General features: G+C 43.8%; 1 protein-coding gene across 1 annotated transcript in view; it reads right to left on the bottom strand.

Annotated features, from left to right (window-relative positions):
• The window catches only part of clip2 (CAP-GLY domain containing linker protein 2), a 145,263-nt gene that overhangs the window by 80,903 nt on the left and 41,817 nt on the right, over positions 1-22,543 (bottom strand). Inside the window, exon 3 of the mRNA XM_041197310.1 lies at positions 5,558-6,105. Within this exon, the coding sequence (XP_041053244.1) occupies positions 5,558-6,105 (548 nt within the window). The remainder of the gene's footprint in view (positions 1-5,557; positions 6,106-22,543) is intronic.

Below are 22,543 nucleotides of genomic sequence, written 5' to 3'. Positions count from 1 at the left end.
CCCATGGATGAGTTTGATTAAAAAGTCTCTTATCCGCCTGCCCGTTGTGTCCATGCGCCGAGCTGAAAATCGCACAAGCGCCTGAAAATCGGCATCGATTGCCAATTTAAGTGCCTTAACTAGCCCGTTAATTAATGGTGGGCGCACGTTGAACTTCATCGCACGCCTTCCCAGCGAAATATCGCGATAGTGCCTGATGAAGTCAGGACGCTCGCCCAACGTCACCGCACGTCATTTTATGCACTGACATGCGGGGCCCACCCCCACGCATGTCAAGCACAAAATTCTGCCCATGGTTACTGTTATAATGTAGGAAATGTGGCTGCCAATGTGTGCACTGCAAACTCTCACAAACAGCAATGTGAGAATGGTTTCTAATAAGTTACGTAAAAGGCCCCAAATCTGTGCTGCAGCCTACAACATGCAGTGTTGAATAATTTGTTTATTCAATACAGAGTTTTCTTCTTTCAGAAAGTCAAGTAGGTATCAATGTAGAAACATGGAGAGACTCAGTAGGAAAAGCTTCAAACACTAAGTTACAATGGAACTCACCAGATAGGAAGCCGTATGCAATAATGACAGGGCGTAGTAGTATGATCATACTAGACTTGCAACCCAGAGATCACAAGTTCAAGTCTTACTATGATAAATTATGTTCAACAACTGGCAAAAGTGTGGCTAGGACCAGAAACAAATTGTTAAAACTGATATCCTTCAGGACTGACTCTTCACATTCTCTGAAGTAAGTAATTGTTGAATCATCATTAGGCCTACAGTATCGAGATCACTGTGTCACAGTAACTAGGGGCCTATAATAAATGCAGTCATCATTGCCAACACCCTCAGGGATGTTTTTTTTTTAAAATGGTGACACAGAAGCTAAAGAGAGGAACGTGCTCCTGATGTGTACAATTGAAACTGGCCAGGTCCTGCACCCAAGGAATCAATGTCAGACAGGCACAGGTCAGAGGTAAGTAGGGTGGAAACCCACTGTCTCAAATCCCCAACAACCTTCAGCTGCCCAGGATTTCCTAGGACTTCCCAATGTATATAGCTGGAGCTGAACCTGTAGCTGCCATAGCCCCAGAAATCTCCCGATAAGTAGGCAGGATGGAGAGTTCCTGGTCTCCAGCCTCACTGATCTGATAGTTGGACACTTCAGTATTTAATACAATGATCCAGTATTAAATGCTGATTTTTACTCTCTAATTAATTCACAATATTCTACCCCTAAGCTAACTCTCACCTACTCAGAATCCTGCACTCCCATTGTTTCCAAATCACTGGCTTCCTGTATCCCAGTATTTTTATTCCAATTTTTTTTACATTCAACTTCATGATTCCTCTCTTCTTGCAATCTCCCTCAGCCTTCTGGGTGCATGTACCTTTGCTCCTCAAACAGCCCCCCAGTCCCTCTATTCCACCATTGATGTCACCTCAGTCAGGCACTGTACTACTGTCCTACACACATACAAAGGGACAAATTATGAGGAGTAATAAGTCACTCGGTTCTCGAGCCTGCTCCACCATTCAACAAGATCAAGGTTGATCTGATTGGAACCTCAACCCCATATTCCCATCTACCCCTGATAGTCTTTCACCTTCTTGCTTATCAAGAATCTATCTATCCCTGCTTTAAAAATATTCAGAGACTGCTTCTGTTGCCTATTGAGGAAGAGAGTTCAAAAGACTCACCACCCTCTGAGAACAAGTTTCTCCTAATCCATGTCTTAGATGGGCAAGCCCTTATTTTTGAAAATTGACATCTATTTCTACATTGTCCCACAAGAGGAAACATCCTCTCCACATCCACCCTGTCAAGACCCCTCAGGATCTTATATGTTTCAGTCAAGTCACCTCTCACTCTTCTAAACTCCAGTGGATACAAGCCTAGCCTGTCCAACCTTTCCTTATAGAACAACTCATCCATTCCAGGTATTAGTCTGGTAAATCTTCTCTGAATTGCTTCCAATGCACTTACATCCTTCCTTAAATAAGGAGACCAATAATGTACACAATACTCCAGGTGTGATCTCACCAATGCCATGTATAACTGAAGCATAACCTCCCTACTTTTGTATTCAATTCCCCTCGCAATAAACAATAACATTCTATTAGTTTTCCTAATTACCCATTGTACCTGTATACTAGCTTCTTGCGATTCATGCACTAGAACACCCTGATCCCTCTGAATCTCAGAGCTCTGCAATCTCTCACCATTTAGATATTATTTTTTATTCTTCCTGCCAAAATGGACAATTTCACATTTTCCCACGTTAGATGCCATTTGCCAGATCTTTGCCTACTCACTTAACCCATCTATATCCCTTTGTAGCTTCCTTATGTCCTCTTCACAATTTACTTTCTTACCTATCTTTGTGTCATCAGCGAATTTAGCAACCATACCTTTGGTCCTTTCATCCAAGTCATTTATATAAATTGTAAAAAGTTGAGGCCCTAGCACTGATCCCTGTGGCACACCATTCATTACATCTTGCCAACCAGAAAATGACCCATTTATGCCTATTCTGTTTCTTGTTAGCCAGCCAACCTTCTATCCATGCCAATATTTTACCCCCAACACCATGAACTTTTATTTTCCACAATAACCTTTGATGTGGCACCTTATCAAATGTTTTCTGGAAAGCTAAGTACAGTGCAGTGCATCCACCCTTTGTCCACAGGACATGTTACTTCTTTAAGGAACTCCAATTAATTGGTTAAACATGATTTTCCTTTCACAAAACCATGCTGACTCTGCCTGATTACCTTGAATTTTTTTTAAGTCCCCTGCAATAATGTCTTTAATAATAGCTTCTAACATTTTCCCTATGACAGATGTTAAGCTAACTGGCCTGTAGCTTCCAGCTTTCTGTCTCCCTCTCTTTTTGAACAAAGGATCAACATTCACTATTTTCCAAGCTAATGGAATCTTCCCTGAATCCAGGGAATTTTGGAAAATTAAAACCAAAGCATCAACTATCTCACTAGCCATTCTTTAAAGACCCTAGGATGAAATCTATCAGGACCCAAGTCTTGTCAGACCGCAGCTCAAACAAGTCGCTCAATACCACTTCCCTGGTGATTGTAATTTTCTTGAGTTCTCCCTCCCTTCCAATTCCTGACTTACAGCTATTTCTGGGATGTCACTTGTATCCTCTATAGTGAAGACTGATGCAAAATACCTGTTCAATTCATCTGCCATCTCCTTATTTTCCGTTATTAATTCCCCAGACTCACTTTTTGTAGGACCAACAATCGCGCTGTTAACTCTTTTCTTTTTAAAATATTTATAGAAACTCTTATTGTCTGTCTTTATATTTCTAGTTAGCTTTCTCTCGTACTCTCATTTTTCCCTCCTTAGTAATCTTTTGGTCATTGTTCGCTGTTTTTTATATTCTGTACAATCTTCTGACCTGCCAACTATCTTTACATAATTATATGCTTTTTCTTTAAATTTGACACTATCTTTAACTTTCTTAGTTAGCCACAGATGGTGGGTCCTCCCCTTGGATTTTTTTCTTTCTCGTTGGAACGTATCTGTTCTGTGTATTCTGAAGTATCCTCTTAGCTGTCTGTTACTGCATCCCTACTGACCTATCCCTTAACCTAATTTGCCTTTTCACCTTCGCTAGCTCTGCTTTCATACCTTCATAATTGCCCTTATTTAAATTTAAAATACTAGTCTTGGACCCACTCTTTTCTCTCTCAAACTGAATGTAAAATTTAATCATGTTATGATCGTTGGTATCTAGGGGCACCTTCCCTATGAGGTAATTAATTAATCCTATCTCGTTGCACAATACCAGCTCTGGAGTAACCTGCTCTCTGGTTGGTGCCAGAACGTGCTGTTCTAAGAAACTATCCTGAAAACATTCCATGAATTCCTCACCTAGGCTACCTTTGCCCACCTGATTTTTCGAGTCTATATGTAAATCAAAATCCCTCATGATTATTACTGTACCTTTCTGACAAGCTCCCATTATTTTTCATTCATACTCCGTCCTACGGTGTAGTTACTGTTAAGAGGCCTGTGCATCACTCCCACAAGTTCTATCATTTCTCATCTCTTCCCAAACCACCTCTGAAATTTCCTTCCTAGTCATCTATCTTCCTGCTTTTAAAAGAAACTAACCCCCATACCTTTAGTTTGCAGCCTAATTATCTCAGTTACCTTCCTCCCTCCAGCTCGGCATCAATTGCTGTTCCTCCTTAATGTAAAGAGCTTTGCTGCTCAGCAGGAGCACGATATAACAAAAATGCAAGGTGCTGTTGAGGGCATGAGAAGACTTTGAAAAATAAAATATGTTTGACATGGAAAGTGCTCCAATCTGGGCTCTAGAAAAACAAAGCTGATGGCCACTTAACAAGGCCACTAATGCAATTAACCCCATTAGCAGATGATTTGCCAGGGAACAAGGTTTTAAATAAATCACAATAGATAAGCTCTGAAGCCAACAAATGTAATCAGAAAAAAGTTGGAGATTTACTGCTGGTGGTACGAAGAGTAAATGAAACACAAACAATGGTATCTGTGTACTCTGGCAGCGCCAGAGAGATCTGCTCACAAGACAACATGATAATTACTGATCAGAAAGGCCATGTTGCAGAAGGAGTTTTGGTGAGTTCCTGCAGTGCATCTTGTAGATGGTACACACTGCTGCCACTGTGCATCAGTGGTGAAGGGAGTGAATGTTTGTGGAAGGGGTGCCAATCAAGGGGCTACTTTGTCCTGGACGGTGTCAAGCTTCGTGAACGTCGTTGGAGCTGCACTCATCCAGGCAAATGGGAAGTATCCCACCACACTCCTGACTTGTGCCTTGTTGATTGTGGACAGGCTTAGGGGAGTCAGGAGGCGAGATAGTCACCACAGGATTTCTAGCCTCTGTCATGGGGAAAGGGCTGCAGGGGGTTCAGAAGTTGGGCAGGGGGTGGGTCTCAGCGAGCCCACCCACCCCCCCAAGCTTCTCAATGTCCAGTCCCCTGATCAGACACCGAATGCCTTTGATTGAGGGATCCTCCCCTCAAACCCCAGAGGTGACAAGCTGCCCACAGGGTAGCAGCTGTCGTGTACACTGCATGGTGACAGTAATGAGGCCCTTAAGTGGTCTTCAATTGGTCACTTAAGTGTCTCAACTGGTGGAAGGGAGGTCAACCATGGGCCTTCTCACCCAGAACTTAATTTGGAGGGGAGATGGGAAGGTGCCAGAGTTCAAGTGCATCACCACCAGGCCTAGGTTCATGCTCTTCCTGCCTCCAAGTTCGTCACCAGTGAGGGCATAAGATTCGGCACTAGTGTTCCCTGGAAGTTAGCAGTTTAGGGGATGATTTGATTGAATTTTCTGAGATAATAAGGGGAACAGATAGGGTAGACAGAGAGAAACTATTTTCACTGGTTGGATGGTTGGCTTGCCCATATCTCCACATTGCACTGTTAATTCCAATCGAGCTGAAGTCAGTCCTGGTTGCCAAAGCTGTGATCAACAATTTAGACAATCTAGTGCTGCTGAATCTAACAGATAATGTCCTCTTAGGATCAGGAATGAAAATAATTTACCAGAACTCGATCACCACATCTCAAGTCTTTGTCCCCTTTCTTCACAGATCCGCTGTCAGACAGGTTTGATCCTGACTCATTCCCAGTCTTCATGGAACTGTTTAAAATGCTTTCCCTCAAAGGAATTGTACAGTTGATGCGTTGAGTTGAGAGTGGCGGAGTGGCAGTGCCATAATGTGAGGCTGGGACAGGAAACGTTACTGAGTCTCCAGAATGGGCATCACTTCCAGCACCATCACCCGAGGGCTGAAGTGCCAACTTTGAGGGTCTGGTAAAAATGCCTTGTAAAGCTCCGCATTCGAAGTACCGCACGCCCCCAACCGATCCATCGTTTTTGCCCACAGGTTCATCGAGGACAACTCCTGCCCACTTGCCAGGGGCGAACTGTGTTTCACCAAGGAATTGTATGATGCCAGGCTTCACTCCATTCACCCAGATACGATCCCCAATGGCAAAATCCCCAATGCAGTCATCTCCCACCTCGGCGCTCTTTGATGCCAGTTTGTCACCAGACGTGGGCACTGAAGCTTGTTTGTGCAACGGGGAACCTAAAAACCAGGAGAAAAAAAGAGCTGATCAGTTTGAGGGACAAGTCAGTTACCACTTCATATTCAAACAGATGCATGTTAATAACTATTTACTCATTTCATGTGATTGTGAAATAGAGCTGGTATATTTACCAGTACAACAATTGCATAAGGAAATCACAGCATGCACAAAGCAACAAACAGTAAATGTAGCAGTCTGATAGAGTGCTGGACCACAGACTAATAATGGACTTCATTCCCATAATATTACACAATGCAAGTTCTGACCTCAGCAACAATGGGTGAGCACTGTGGTGATGCAAGATGCCAAGGAGTAGGAGAAATGAGCTACCGAGGACCACAAATGCCTGTGCGTCAGAGAAGGGCATGAAGTGATGTAAAGTAGAGGATAAAGGAAGAGGAAAGTTGGAGGTGGTATCCAGGAAGGGCAAGTTACTACAGTGAGGCACTTTAGAGGTTTAGAGGAACACTGGGGATAGGTGTCTGGGAGGGAGAGGAAGGCACTGGAGAGTTGCACTTTTTCTAATAAGGAGAGTTGCGGGGAGACAGAATAGTGCATTAATCCAAGCTATTCTCACCCAAGATTGTCAATGGTTAGGAAATAGATTACCAGCAAGATCCATCTTGAAAACATTCCTGTAAATATATCTGGACTGCAGTGACTTTAGTCTATTAGAGGACAAAGCTTCCTGGAACTAAGTTTTGGTAAATAGAGAAAGGATAATACAAAACAATGACAGATATAAAAATATATAGAAGATAAACAAAGTTGGTGATTAGAAAGCCTAATAGTGGGCAAAGAAAGAAGTCAACTTAAAAGGAAATAGTAAGAGGCCAATTAGCGAATGGGCTGCTTCGTGATGAAGGAGAATGAGGGAATGTTAAAGATGTTTGTTATGTATTTTGCTTCAATGTTTATAGAAGATGATGGAAGCAGAGTACCCAAGAAAGATTTAGAGCAACCAAAGCTGAAGATAAATATCCAAAGAAAGGAAGAACTCTCATTTCACAATCATAGACCATCCCAAAGCACTTTCCAGGCAATGAAATATCTTTGAAATATAGTCACTGTTGTAATGTAGAAAATATGGTATCAAAATTTTGCACAGCAAGATTCTAGAAACAGTAAGATAATGACCACATATCTCACCTCCATTTTGCCCATTGTGAGATCTTCCATGACCAACTGAGCAGAATCTTTAGAAAATAGTTTACATTTTTGCATTAAAAATATTCCTCAATAGATTTAAATCGATATTCTCCTACAATTTTATTAATATAGCTGAAAACTGGTTTATCACAAAAAAATAAGTACTTTAATCAGGCTGTTTAGTAATCGAACTCAAGTTCTGTCGAAGGGTCATGAGGACTCGAAACGTCAACTCTTTTCTTCTCCGCCGATGCTGCCAGACCTGCTGAGTTTTTCCAGGTAATTCTGTTTTTGTTTAGTAATCTATGTGTGTGGAAACATATTTTAAATAACTGAAAATGACTTTGAAACTAAGATATGGTCCTGATTTTTAGGGTGTAATTGGTCATTTTCTAGTAAACTAATTTCTAATATTTCAAAGTTATTAAAAAATTGCCCATTAATACCCTTGTGGCTAAAAAAAAAGCTCAATTTTAAGAGTTTTCCCGAAGGCCCACGAACAGGTGCAATTAATGGAAACTTGCCATGGTGATTCATTCATAGCAGACACAGAGCACCATGTTCTCTGTGAACTAGTACAAAAGACACCGAATCTGGACACAATTTGCATTTGGAATTCCTCAATCTTCTTCTGTGCTACTTTGGGGTGAATCACACTGGAAATACCAGTAGAAAGACTAATCTTCAGAGATGGAGTAATCAGGGACTGTCATGTACGACTAATGGAATTCAATTATTTAACAAATTCACAAAACATAGGTTAAAAAGAATGCAATGGATGTTTCATACATGGATATCCATAAAGCATTTGTTTAAATTCTACATCACAAGTATTTTTTACTGAACTTGACATTAGAGGAATTGTAGTTGTATTAATGAGGGTGGCCAGTGAGCAGAAAGCAGAGACAAGGGGGAACATTTAGTATTTTTTGTCCAGTTGGGCAAGATGTGGGTGATGGTCTGGCCATGGAATCAGTGCTAGAAGGTCTTTTATTATCCTTTTATATAAAAGTGATTTGGACAGAGGCACAACAGGAAAAAGGAAGGCAATTAACATTTAAGCATACATAGACTAGGCTAAAGTTGGAGATTTGCAAGCAGAATGTTATATGAAGGGAATAGGTATGGCTAACCATCAGCACTGATGAGCTGGTCAGAGTGGCATCCTTCTGTTCTATAATTTCTATGATTCTACAATATTGGAATAGGAGAGACACATCCTCTCAATACACAAAGGATTTCCTACAAAAAGCACCTTACAAGGAACAGGTAAACTCAGCGACATTACATTGATTTCATAGCAATTCCTGTGTGAAATATTTTCTGGTTGGTGCATGCATTAATTTGGTTAATGGGTCAGCTACCCTTCCTTTTCTAAATCAGCTTGACTACCACTCTCTGTTCCAGTTATTGTGGTAATAATATTCTGAAAATCATGAGCTTTACAAGTGAATTATCTGAGCCAGATCACATCCTAATATGCAGTGATTCTCATTGATCTGAAATAGACCCGGAAGCCTCATTTGCCTGAAATTCTCTCCGTGGAACCTGCTTGCCACGGAGAGTTGGAGGGCTCTCCCTTACCTTCCACTAGTAAACCCCAAAGTCAATTTCTGCTGTTCTTTTCAAGTAGTCTATATGGAAGGCCCAGGGAAAGGAGATTTTCCTCGTGGATCATAGATGAAGCAGGAATGGGGGCTGGGGGTGGGGCAATCCTCTTCCAAAGCAGTGGGGGATGATAGTGTCTAATCAAAGATAGAATACTTGGTATCTGTCCTGAACAGAATTTGAATTCAAGTCTTCGGAGCTGATGGTCAATGAATGAGATAAATGCCTATTTATATCACACTAGTGAACAATTTAAAATCTTTTCAGGAGTGAGTTTGAGTACATTTTCTTGTAGTATAAGGCGGCATTGTGGTATTGTCACTGGGCTAGTAATCCAGAGACCCAGGGTAATGCCCTGGGGACCCGAGTTCAAATCCCACCATGGCAGATGGTGATATTCAAATATGAAATAGGAGCAGAAGTGGGTCATTCTGCTCCTCGAGCCTGCTCTGCCATTCAATAAGATCATGGCTGATTTGTTTGCGTTTCAAAGTCCACATTCCCATCCATCCTGACAACCTTTGATTCCCTTGCCTAACAAGAATCTATCTACATCTGCCTTAAAAATATTCAATGATCCCACGTCCACAACATCAACTATGGAGTACTATGTACAGTTCTTGACGTCGCACTATAGGAAGGATGTGAATGCATTGGAGAGAGAGTGCAGAAGAGGTTTCCAGGGATGAGACACTTCAGTTATGAGGAAAGATTGGAGAAGTTGGGACTGTTTTCCTTGGAGAGGAAAAAGCTAAGAAGAGGCTTGATAGAAGTTTTCAAAATCATGAGGGGTCTAGACAGAATACATAGGGAGAAATTGTTCCTACTCATAAATGGATCCAGAACCAGAGGGCACAGTTTTAAAGTGTTTTGCAAAAGAAGCAGATGTGAGGTGAGGAGAAACTTTTACACACAGCAAGTAGTTAGGGTTTGGAATGCAGTTCCTGGAAGTGTGGTGGAGACAGGGTCAATTGAGGCATTCAAGAGGGCATTGGATGATTAAATAGAAACAATGTGCAGGGTTATGGGGAAAAGGCAGGAGACTGGCATTAAGTCAAAATGCTGAGAGCCGGTGCAGACACGATGGGCTGAATGGCTTCTACGTCCTTTTACACCGTAACAATTCAGTGATTCTGTGACCTTCTGAGGCAGAGTGTTCCAAAGACACACAACCCTCAGGAAAAAATTCTCCTCATCTCTTTCCTAAAAGGGCAATCCCTAATTTTAAAACTGTGCCCTATAGTTCTGGACTCACAATGTAGGTAGGAAACCATCTTTGTGTCATCCGCAAATTTAGCTACCATGCTTTTGCTCCTCTCATCTAAGTAATTGATAAAAGTTTAATGGTGACCATTGTCGATTGTTGTTAAAAACCCATTAAATTCACTAATGTCCTTTAGGGAAGGAACTCTACTGTCCTCACCTGGTCTGGCCTACATCTGACCCCAGATACACAGAAACGTGGTTGACTCTAAGTACCCTCTGAAATGGCCTAGCAAGCCACTCAGTTGTATCAAACCGCTAAAAAGTCTAAAAGGAATGGAACCGGACGGGCCACCCAGCCCCGACCTAGGCACTGGAAATAACAACGACAAACTCAGCCCTGTCGAAGCTGAAAAGTCCACCTCACTAACATCTGGGGCCTAGTGAAAAAATTGGGAGAGCTGTCCCGAAGACTAGTCAAGCAACAGCCTGACATAGTCATACCTTACCTTACATACAATGTCCCTGACACCATCACCATCTCTGGTATGTCCTGTCCAACCGGCAGGACAGGCCCAGCTGAGGTGGCAGCACAGTGGTGTACTGTCCAGTCAGGAGGGAGTTGCCTTTGGAGTCCTCAACGTCAATTCCGGACCACATGAAGTCTCATGGCATCAGGTCAAATATGGGCAAGGAAACCTCCTGCTGATTACCATGTATGACACCTATTACCACACTACCCCCCCACCCTCAGTTGATGAATTAGTGTTCCTCCATGTTGAACACCACTTGGAGGAAGCACTGAGGGTGGCAAGGGCACAGAATGTACTCTGGATGGGGGACTTCAATGTCCATCACCAAGAGTGGCTTGGTAGAACCACCACAGGCCGATCTGGCTGAGTCCTAAAGGACCTAGCTGCTAAACTGGGTCTGCGGCAGGTGGTGATGGAACTAACAAGAGGGAAAACTCTCCGGTGGTTGGAGTCAGACCTAGCACAAAGGAAAATGGCTGTGGTTGTTCGAGGTCAATCATCTCAGTTCTAGGACACTACTGCCGAAGTTCCTCAGGATAGTGTCAAATGCGCAACCATCTTCAGATGCTTCATCAATGACCTTCCTTCCATCATAAGGTCAGAAGTGGGGATGTTCACTGATGATTGCACAATGTTCAGCCCCATTCACGACTCCTCAGATACTGAAGTAGTCCATGTCCAAATGCAGCAAGACCTAGACAATATAGAGGCTTGGGCTGACAAGTGGCAAGTAACATTTGCACCACACAAGTGCCAGACATTGACCAACCCCAACAAGAGAGAATCTAACCATCACCCCTTGACATTCAATAGCATCTTTGTTTATTCACTCATGGGATTTGGGCATCGCTGGCTAGGCCAGCATTAATTGCCCATCTCTAATTGCTCTTGAGAAGGTGTGGTGAGCTGCCTTCTTGAACCACTGCAGTCCATGTGCTGTAGGTACACCACAGTGCTGTTAGGGAAGGAGTTCCAGGATTTTGACCCAGTGACAGTGTAGGAACAGTGATATATTTCCAAATCAGGATAGTAAGCATCTTGGAGGGGAACTTCCAGGTGGTGGTGTTCCCATGTGTCTGTTGCCCTTATCCCTCTAGATGGTAACGGTCGTGGATTTGGAAGGTGCTGCCTAAGGAGCCTTGGTGAGTTCCTGCAGTGCACCTTGCAGATGGTACACACTGCCGCTACTGCATGTTGCTGGTGGAGGGAGTGAATGTTTGTGGATGGGGTGCCAATCAAGTGGACTGCTTTGTCCTGGATGATGCCAAGCATCTTGACTGTTCTTGGTGCTGCACTCATCCAGACAAGTTGAGAGTATTCCATCATACTCCTGACTTGAGCTTTATAGATGGTGGACTGGCTTTGGGGAGTCAGCAATTGGCCTAGCCAGCGACACTCACACCCCATGAATGAAAAAAAAGCAATCCTTGGCAAAATCCACCTCATCAGAGCTTCGAATGGTTCCGACTCTCTTAAGGGTGTAGTTACCCAGGACAAGTTATGAGGATTAAAACCACTTCTAACTCCTGGGTAACTATAGTACTGATGCCCCACCCTCTCAGCTCATCTGCTGCTGGAACCCTCATTCAAGCCTTCATTACCTCCAAACTTCCCATGCACTCTTGGCTGGTCTCCCACATTCTACCTGACATCATACAAAAGACTACTGCCCATGTCTTAACTTGCATAAAGTCCCGTTCGCTCGTCATCCGCTGTACTTCCTGACTGACGTTGGCTCTGGTCAAGCAAAGTCTTGATTTTAAAGTTCTCATTCTTGTTTTCAATTCTTCCATCACTTTTCCATTTCCTTCCAGCCCCACAACCCTCTGAGATGCTGCACTTCTCTAATTCTGGCCTCTGGAGCAATGCCAATTTTAAACACTCTACCACTGGCAGCCAGGCCTTCAGTTTCCTGGGCACCAAAGCTCTGGAGTTCCCTCCATACACCCCTCCACCTCGTTTTCCTCCTTCAAGACACTCCTTAAACCTACCTCTTTGACAAGCTAATATCTCCTTATGTAGCTCAGTGTCATATTTTGTTTTATAATGCTTCTGTGAAACACTTTAGGAAGTTTTGCTACAAATAGTCGCTTGGCAGTGCAGAACTTGAGTATTACTGAAAAGAGAGACAAGCTGTTGAAGCTTTTAGTCTGGCACTCATCAGGGCAGATGCAAGAATACCACATTACCCTCTGCAGGCAGAAGGATTATGTCCAGACACTGCGCCTTGTTTGAATAAACAAATGCATGGGGGACAATGGCTCCCTGGTACATTCACCATGACAACGCCTTGACCAATCAGAGCCGACCTGCCAACCAATCAGCACCCCTTTTCTCGTGCAATATAACTTGTAGTCCCCTTTGAAAATTGGCATTCTTGCATCTGTCCTGATGAGAGCAAGATGAAAAGCTTCGACAGCACGTATCTATTTTTCAGCAATAATCATATTTTATCATCATGGGTGGTTATATAAATAGGCTGTTGTTAAAAATCCACAGATTGAAAAATTTTTTGGAAAGATTTCTTTGTTTTAGCTTCTATTTTAATCCAATCATTTAATTTCATGAACTGAAAATTTGAATTAAAAGTGAAGGATACTACAGTAACTGCTTTCGCCCCCTTGATTTGCTGTGTGCAATTACTTCAATGTGACTGCTTACGTGCTGACATCAGTGTTACTGCTGGCCAAGACAACGCTTCTACCTCGGCACTGATTTAAACTGCCATCGGGAGAAAGGCAAACCACGTCATACAGATTGCTCAATCTTTGTGGGCAGCTTTTTTTTTAAAAAAAGGTCAGCAGTAGGAGCCTTCCTTCAGTGCTAACTACAAAATCTGCACCATTGTTTCTGAAAGCAGCAAAGCTGCAAAATCACTTACGACAACTGAGGAGAAATGCTGGAGGACGATAGCTTGGTCAACAATATCAAATGCGGCAAAAACTAAAATCAATGAGAGGTGGCACACCATGATGACAGAGGAAGTCTTTGCTTTAATTAGAGCCAATTTGTTTTATTTATTCTTTCATGGGCTATGGCAAGGCCAGCATTTATTGCCCATCCCTAACAGCCTTGAACTGGGTTAGGCTACGTTGCTGTGGGTCTGGAGCCAGACAGGGTAAAGAGGGCAGATTTCCTTCCCTAATGAACTAGATGGGTATTTAACAACAGTGATAATTACCATGCTCACCATTAACCATTATTGAGCCTAGCTTTATATTCCAGATTTATTAAATGAATTCAAATTCCACCAGCTGCTATGGTGGGATTTGAACCCATGTCCTCAGAACATTAGCCTGGGCCTTTTGGATTACTAGTCTTTTGACACTACCACTACGCCACCACCTCCCCCAGTTTCAACACTGCAAGTCAGGCTTGTGGGAGCTGGGAACTGATGATACATTTGAAACCTTAGAAGAAAAAAATTAGTGGCAACGGGGTGATGGTTGGAAAGGACAGATGGATGAAGACTGGCTATTCTGAGGGGGTGGGGTGGGGTAGGGAATGATACTAGTTACACCGCACACAGCAATTAAGACTGTCTCCACACAGCTCTTGTGCTCAGGCACCCTCTTCATTCATGAGCAGTGAGGAAATGTCTGGGATCTGGTGCTTTTCTAAACCCCTTCCATGAAAGCTTAACATAGAAAAACATCCCTCAGGGCCTCGCAAAGCATGAGAGGAAACAAGTGCTGAGCCTAAAGAGGAGCGATTGGCGGGGGGATTGCGGTGTTGGTGGGTGATCAAAATCTCAGCTAAGGAGGTGAGCATCAAGGAAGAGTCTTAAGAGAGGTGATATAGGTGGGGCAGCAGACGGGGTTTAGAGGGGGACCATGTTGCACCAATACTGTCACTGCAGCTTGGGTCACTCGCTGCTATACTGTTCACTGCATCGGACTCCACTTTTTAAATAGTTAGACAAAATCATTTTCCCATCTATGCACGTATAAATTGAAATCCGTTTCCAACAGTCATTGCTCAGTATTTTCCTCAAGTTAATAAATCCATTGAGTTTTACTGCCAAGGCTTATGTCATCACATCTGGAAGCTCTGATGCATGACAGGCTTACAACCCACTCTGAGCTAGTCATTAAATCTCCGACATGCACGTCAGCACACACCATGTGATCAGATACTCCTCTGTTGCAAGTGGAAGGCTGAATAGTGCATTTATTGACTAAAAACGCTGACCTCCCACACTACCTGCCAGGTGCCAACTCTTCAACTACAGGAACAGCACAGCAGAGGTTGGCCCTATTGGGTAGTTAAAAATCTGGTGTCTATAATCTCAAAGACTTCTGTCGTGGCAAAATAAACGAACAAGACACGACCAACACGTGAAGCTAAGTCATTAAGGATGCTGCATAAAGTCACAGCATCTTCCCAACTCAATAACCACAGCAACTTCGGTGGGTGGTGGGTTTGTGCGGAGACAAAACATCTGAATCACAAAACTGGCCCTTATTCTTTTAGGAATGAGTCACGAAGGAGAAGCAGCAGTTCCACTAAACAATCCTCTGTACTCCATCTCTCTGGCAGAAGTGGAGGAATTCCTACTCCTACAACATGAAGGCCCGATTCAAATCCTTCAAAAAAAGACATATCCTGTCTGACTTGATTCTATTTCACTCCACCATATCCTGCATTAACTTTTTCTGTATAGCAACATATGGTGACTGCTGAGACAATAAAATTGGCATCTATTAGTCAGTTCCCGGTCGCTCTCCCCCTTCCACAGTTAAACTTGTAGTGTCACATTAAATCAAGCTGCAGAGACAATGGCTTAATTTACCGAGAAGCAGACTCACAGAGACATGGACCCTGATTTCACTGAAGTTAGGTTTGATTTTTAAAAAGGCAGCTTCTGTCTCATTTTGTCCAATTTTCTTCCCACCTCTTTCGAAGGTGCCTACCCTTGGCTATGACACAGTTCTGTGGAAGCCTCATTCCAGACAGTGATGTCAACAAGGCATAGGAGGTCAGGAGGAACAAGAGCCAGACCAATTCTGGTTCTCACCTGACTTTTACCTGCTTTTCATCATCAGGAGTGACTGGGTAACAATCACGAATGAGAAATCCTAACAGATTCCCTGCCTTAATCCAGCATCACTGAACTCCCCTAATTACAATCCTGACTAAAGTCAGTGTAGTTCAGGATTCAGGATTCACTAGGAGTTTCCTAGTGTGTAAAAGTTCAGTGACGTTTAGCCCTCTCCTTCACTCCATTATATTTACATTTGGCTTTACTGATTTTTATCCTTCTCTCTCACTCCGTGAGCTGGGCAATTGCTCAATTCAGCCCCTAGTGGGCTGAGCTACCATAGCCAACTTACCTTCGAGAAGTGGCAACTTGGTACAGCATTGCATCGCTGCTGTTAGGCTGCTGTCTGCGACTAGTTCTTTAGGATCTCCTAACAGAGTGTATTTAGGAGCAAGAGTTAATTTCAATATCCTGCACTCAAGCACCACAAGAAAACCTACTCACTACTAGGCTGTAATTTTATATCAGAACCAAATATTCCAAAACACCAAGCCATTTCCTTTTCAGATTCTTCTGTCTTAGGTCATTCTGGAACTTGTTCAATGTTAGAAACAAAACATGTGTGGGAGGAAAAAAAAAGTCAGGCAACTTACTTCCTGTAGCTTGTCTGGTAAATAAAAAGATTATAATAAAACACAAAGGCCAATGAATGAAGTTTTAGACCATAAGACCATGAGACATAGGAGCAGAAATTAGGCCATTCAGCCCATCGAGTCTGCTCCGCCATCCAATCATGGCTGATAAGTTTTTCAACCCCATTCTCCTGCCTTCTCCCTGTAACCTTTGATCCCCTTACCAATCAAGAACCTATCTATCTCAGTTTTCACATCTATGTGAAAAGGGGAAAGGTTTGAATTTATATAGTGCTTTTTACAACCACCAAATGTCTCAAAGAAGTGTAGTCAATGCTGTGGAGTAGGAATTACGCAGCCAATAAGAACATACGAATTAGGAGCCTGCTTCACCATTCAGTATGATCATGTCTGATCTGATTGTGACCTTAACTCCACTTGCCTAGCTCCTCCCCATAACCCCTGACTGCCTGGTACATATGCAAACGGCAAATTCTCACTAAAGACAATGTGAAAATGATCACATAATCTGTTTTCTCATGATGTTGATTGAGGGATAAATAGTGATCAGGACACCAGAAATAACTCACCTGCTCTTCTTAAAAAAAAAAAATGCCCTGGGATATTTTGCATCCATCCCAGCAGACAGGTGGGGCCTCCGTTTAACATTTCGTCTGAAAGATGGCACCTCCAACAGTGCAGCACACCCTCACTTGTCCTGCTTCACACTGAACTCTGTTTTATTATACCACTCAACCCTGCTTGGGATGTTAGCTCCATGCCACCCCTCCAATTTTTGTTTGAAAAATCAACTTTCTTTTGGCAAATTTTATGCTTACCCAGTTGTAGGTTACAGTTTCTGAGGTTAGGAACATCTTTCATTTGAGGTACCCAACATTAGCACCAAGCTTCCTTAATTCAGATATGGCGGAGGTTAAGTATCAACAGCATCACCCAACAACGGGCCAGAGGCCATCCTACGGTATGTAACAATTTCCCCTTCCCCCTCCCTTCATTTCCTAGAACTATTACTGAATCATCGACAAGATTCATGTGTCTGCTTATCATTGTGGCCAGCTATTAAATTAATTTAATCATCACAGTTTGGTAATCTCTCTGAGATTGATAATTTGTGTCAAATTAGGGGTATGGGACTTTGCCCATTCAAAACGGAACTGAAGCTTCCTATACTTATTTCACATTGTTCCTTATAGTGAACAGACAGTGGTGACTTTCATCTCATCAGTCTGACCTGGAATCGAACCGGTCACAGAGCTGAATTAGTGTCTAATCCGCAGCATCACTCAGCCCCATGGTCCTAGATTATACACATCGACTTGTCAAAGCCACTACAAGTTGTCATAAAGAAGCTTTGGAACTTAACTATGCATAATTGTCCTTAAAAAATAATTCAAGGTTCTTTATTAAATCTGTCAGCTGGTCACAGTAACCCTGAATTTATAGGCAGCCATTTGAATCACTTCACTGGGTTCAGTAATAGGCAGTGCTGCTTGTATACATTGTAAAGGCTGAAATTATTATACACCGACGGTAACCAGAGACAATCTTTAACCTTGCAGCTTGACAGCTTTATTCCTCATTTTGGTCCACACTGGGATTTCTTTCAAAAGCATTGAGAAAGGGAGGCAAATAAATGCAAAGCCAATACATTGTGTTTCATCACCAGTAATCATTCGCAGGGAATGAACAGTAAAGTTAAGCTGCAGCAATTTAACAGGACGGACACAGTCCAAGGGGTGAGGCAGCTCTAAAACTGCTGGTTTCACTGCTTCTGAGCATTCACATTCTGTAACTGCTTTCCTCCTCTCAAAAGCAGCTTTATAAGTGCCAATTCAGCGATGTGACTCTTTCAGTTAGCTCAGTTGGCTGGAAGGCTAGAATGTGATGCAGGATGATGCCAAAAGAGCAGGTTCAGCCCCTGTACCAGCCGTGGTAGTTCATGGAGGCCCTGCCTCCTTGTCTTACCCTACGCTCATGAGGTAGTGTCCCTCAAAGTAAAAATAACTATTTGTCATGGACAACTTTAAGGTGTTCCCTTTTATTACCGATGATCAAATATATTTTTATGCAGAATTTCTTACTCTTAAGAGTGATTGAGGAAATTGTGTATGGAAAATTAAGAAAGTTGCTTTATTTCTCTCACACACACTTGCCCTGAAGGTTAATGTCTCACTCACTCAACTCACCCACACCATCACAAACACAAAAACTAGTTGCAGGGAAAATAAAAATAACACTAGAATTTAACTTGATCTCTATTTTGTTGTGTGCCCGATGTTTTTTGGTTGAGTAGATGTTTTAACAGGAAGTGAAGATTTCGAAAAGCAGGGGTCTCTCCATGGCTGTGTAGGCTCTTATAGGAGATCTGCCAGAGGTTTTTTTTATTATTTCACAGGGTGTGGGCATCACTGGCTGAGCCAGCATTTATTGCCCATTCCTAATTACCCTTGAGAAGGTGGTGGTGAGCTGCCTTCTTGAACCGCTGCAGTCCATGTGGTGTGGGTACACCCACAGTGCTGTTAGGGAGGGAGTTCCAGGATTTTGACGCAGTGACAGTGAAGGAACGGCGATATATTCCCAAGTCAGGATGGTGAGTGGCTTGAAGGGGAGCTTCCAGGTGGTGGTGTTCCCATGTGTCTGCTGCCCTTGTCCTTCTAGATGATGACGCTTGTGGGTTTGGAAGGTGCTGTCGTAGGAGTCCTGGTGTGTTCCTGCAGGGCATCTTGTAGCTGGTACACACTGCTGCCACTGTGCATCGGTGGTGGAGGGAGTGAATGTTTGTGGATGGAGTGCCCATCAAGCAGGCTGCTTTGTCCTGAATGGTGTCGAGCTTCTTGAGTGTTGCTGGAGTTGCACTGATCCAGGCAAATGGGGAGTTTTGCATCACACTCCTGACTTGTGCCTTGTAGATGATGGACAGGCTTTGAGGAGTCAGGAGGGGAGTTACTCACTGCAGGGTTCCTGGCCTCTGACCTGCTCTTGTAGCCACAGTATTTATATGGCTAGTCCAGTTCAGTTTCGGATCAATGGTAACCCCCCAGGATGTTTATGTGTCAAAAATCTCTCATGACATCATCCAGCTCCGCCACCATCCAGCATGTCCATCACCTTGGCAACCTTCATAGTGAGGGCTGGTCTCTCTCTGATTCATGTGGGCAGGCAGCTGAGAGTTAGGGAGGAGTAGGGCAGCGAGAATTCCAACCATCCTAATTGGGGAAAATGCAAATCCTCAAGTTCCAGGTTTTCAACAGCTCCTAACAGAGGACAAAGGGATCTCTGACAGGCTGGTGCAAAGGAGCTGCCAGCAAACAATCCTCAGAAAACACACCTTGGAAAATTCTTAACATGCAGGATCTCTACAGAGTCAGAAGTTGAAAGTCAACAACTCAACCTGTCGACCCTGTAAAGTCCTCCTTACTAACATCTGGGGGCTGTGCCAAAATTGGGAGAGCTGCCTCACAGACTAGTCAAGCAACAGTATGACTAGTCATACTCACAGAATCATACCTTGTAGATCATGTCCCAGACACCACCATCACCATCCCTTATGTCCTGTCCCACTGGCATGACAGACCCAGCAGAGTTGATGGCACGGTGTTACACAGTTGAGAGAGAATTGCCCTGGGAGTCCTCAACATGGACTCCAGACCCCCTGAAGTCTCATAGCATCAGGTCAAACATGGGCAAGGAAACCTCCTGCTGATTACCATGTACCGTCCTCCTCAGCTGATGAATCAGTGCTCCTCCACGTTGAACACTACTTGGGGGTAACACTGAGGGATGTACTCTGGGTGTGGACCTTAATGTTCATCACCAACAGTATCTCGGTAGCACCACTACAGGCTGAGCTGGCAGAGTCCTAAAGGACATAGCTGCTAGACTGGGTCTGCAGCAAATACTGAGGGAACCAACAAGAGGGAAAAAACATACTTGACCTCATCCTCATCAACCTGCCTGCCACAGATGCATCTGTCCATGAGAGTATCAATAAGAGTGACCACCGCACAGTCATTGTGGAGATGAAGTCCTGTCTTCATAATGAGGATATCCTCCATAGTGTTGTGTGGCACTACCACCGTGCTAAACGAGATAGATTTCAAACAGATCTAGCAACTCAAGACATCCATGAGGCACTGTGGGCCATCAGCAGCAGCAGAATTTTATTCAACCACAATCTATAACCTCATGGCCCAGCATATCCCCCACTCTACCATCACCACCAAGCCAGGAGATCAACCCTGGTTCAATGAAGAGTGCAGGAGGGCATGCCAGGAGCAGCAGCAGGCATGCCTAAAAATGAGGTGCCAACCAGGTGAAGCTACGACACAGGACTACTTGTGTGCCAAGGAGCATAAGCAGCAAGTGATAGACAGGACTAAGTGATCCCACAACCAACGGATCAGATCTAAGCTCTGCAGTCCTGCCACATCCAGTCATGAATGGTGGTGGACAATTAAACAACTCACCGGAGGAGGAGGCTCCACAAATATCCCTATCCTTAGTGATGGGGAAGCCCAGCACATCAGTGCAAAATATAAGGCTGAAGCATTTGCAACAACCTTTAGCCAGAAGTGCTGAGCAGATGATCCATCTTGGCCTCCTCTGGAGGTCCCCAGCATCACAGATGTCAGTCTTCAGCCAACTTGATTCACTCTACGTGATATCAAGAAACGGCTGAAAGCAGTGGATACTGCAAAAGCTATGGATCCTGACAATATTCCAGCAATGGCACTGAAGACTTGTGCTCCAGAACTTCCTGCGCCCCTAGCCAAGCTGTTTCAGTACAGCTACAACACTGGCATCCACCTAGCTATGTGGAAAATTGCCCAGGTATGTACTGTACACAAAAAGCAGGACAAATCCAACCCGGTCAATTACAACCCCTACTCTCGATTATCGGTAAAGAAATGGAAGGGGGTCAACAACAGTGCAATCAAGTGGTACTTGTTTAGCAATAACCTGTTCACTGACACCTAGTTTGGGTTCCGCCAGGGCCAACCAGCTTCTGACCTCATTAGAGACTTGGTTCAAACATGGACAAAAGAGCTGAACTCCAGAGGTGAGGCAAGAGTGACAGCCCTTGACATCAAGGCAGCATTTGACCGAATGTGAAATCAAGGAGCCCTAGCAAAACAGGAGTCAATGGGAATTGAGGGAAAATCCTCCACTGTTTAGAGTCATACCTAGCACAAAGGAAGATGGCAGGGGTTGCTGGAGGTCAATCATCTCAATTCCAGGACATTGTTGCAGGAGTTCCTCAGAGTAGTGTCCTAGGCCCAGTCATTTTCAGCTGCTTCATCAATAACCTTCCTTCCATCACAAGGTCAGAAGTGGGGATGTTCGCTGATGATTACACAATCAGCACCATCCACGACTCCTCAGATACCAAAGCAGTCCATGTCCAAATACAGCAAGACCTGGACAATATCCAGGCTTGGGGTGACAAGTGGCAAGTAACATTCAAGCCACACAAGTGCTGGGCAATGACCATCTCCAACAAGAGAGAATCTAACAATCGCCCCTGACATTCGATGGCATTACCATCGCTGAATGCCCCACTATCAACATCCTGGAGGTTACCACTGACCAGAAACTGAACTGAACTAGCCAATAAATACTGTGGCTACAAGAGCAAGGAATCCTATGACGAGTAACTCACCTCCCCAAAGCCTGTCCACCATCTACAAGGCATAAGTCAGGAGTGGGAATACTCCCCACTTGCCTCCTACAACACTCAAGCTTGACACCATCCAGGACAAAGCAGCCTCTTCCACAGGCATTCACTCCCTCCACCACCGACACACAGTGGCAACAACGTGCACAAGATGCACTGCAGAAGCTCACCAAGGCTCCTTAGGCAGCACCTTCCAAACACACGACCACTCCCATCCAGAAGGACAAGGACAGCAGACACATGGGAACACCACCACCTGGAAGTTCTCCTCTAAGCCACTCACCATCTTGACTGGGAAATATATCGCTGTTCCTTCACTGTCACTGGGTCAAAATCCTAGAACTCCCTCCCTAACAGCACTGTGGGTGTACCTACACCACATGGACTGCAGCGGTTCAAGAAGGCAGCTCACCACCACCTTTTCAAGGCCTACATCCCGTGAATGAATAAAAAAAAATTAGGGATGGGCAATAAATGCTGGCCTATAACTGAATTTTTAAAAAATCCTGAGAACGTGAACAGTGCAGATTCATGTTTTGTGATTCTCAATGACTGGAGCGTGTGGGACCCATAATCAAGACATGCAGCCCACACAAAATAGAAAGTACGGTTGACCATAAAGAGGGCTCCAAGTGA

Source organism: Carcharodon carcharias, chromosome 10 (genome assembly GCF_017639515.1).
Source record: "Carcharodon carcharias isolate sCarCar2 chromosome 10, sCarCar2.pri, whole genome shotgun sequence".
In the NCBI taxonomy this organism is placed as follows: domain Eukaryota; kingdom Metazoa; phylum Chordata; class Chondrichthyes; order Lamniformes; family Lamnidae; genus Carcharodon; species Carcharodon carcharias.
The sequence above is the reverse complement of the archived record's forward strand: the minus strand, read 5'-3'. Positions and strand labels throughout refer to the sequence as shown.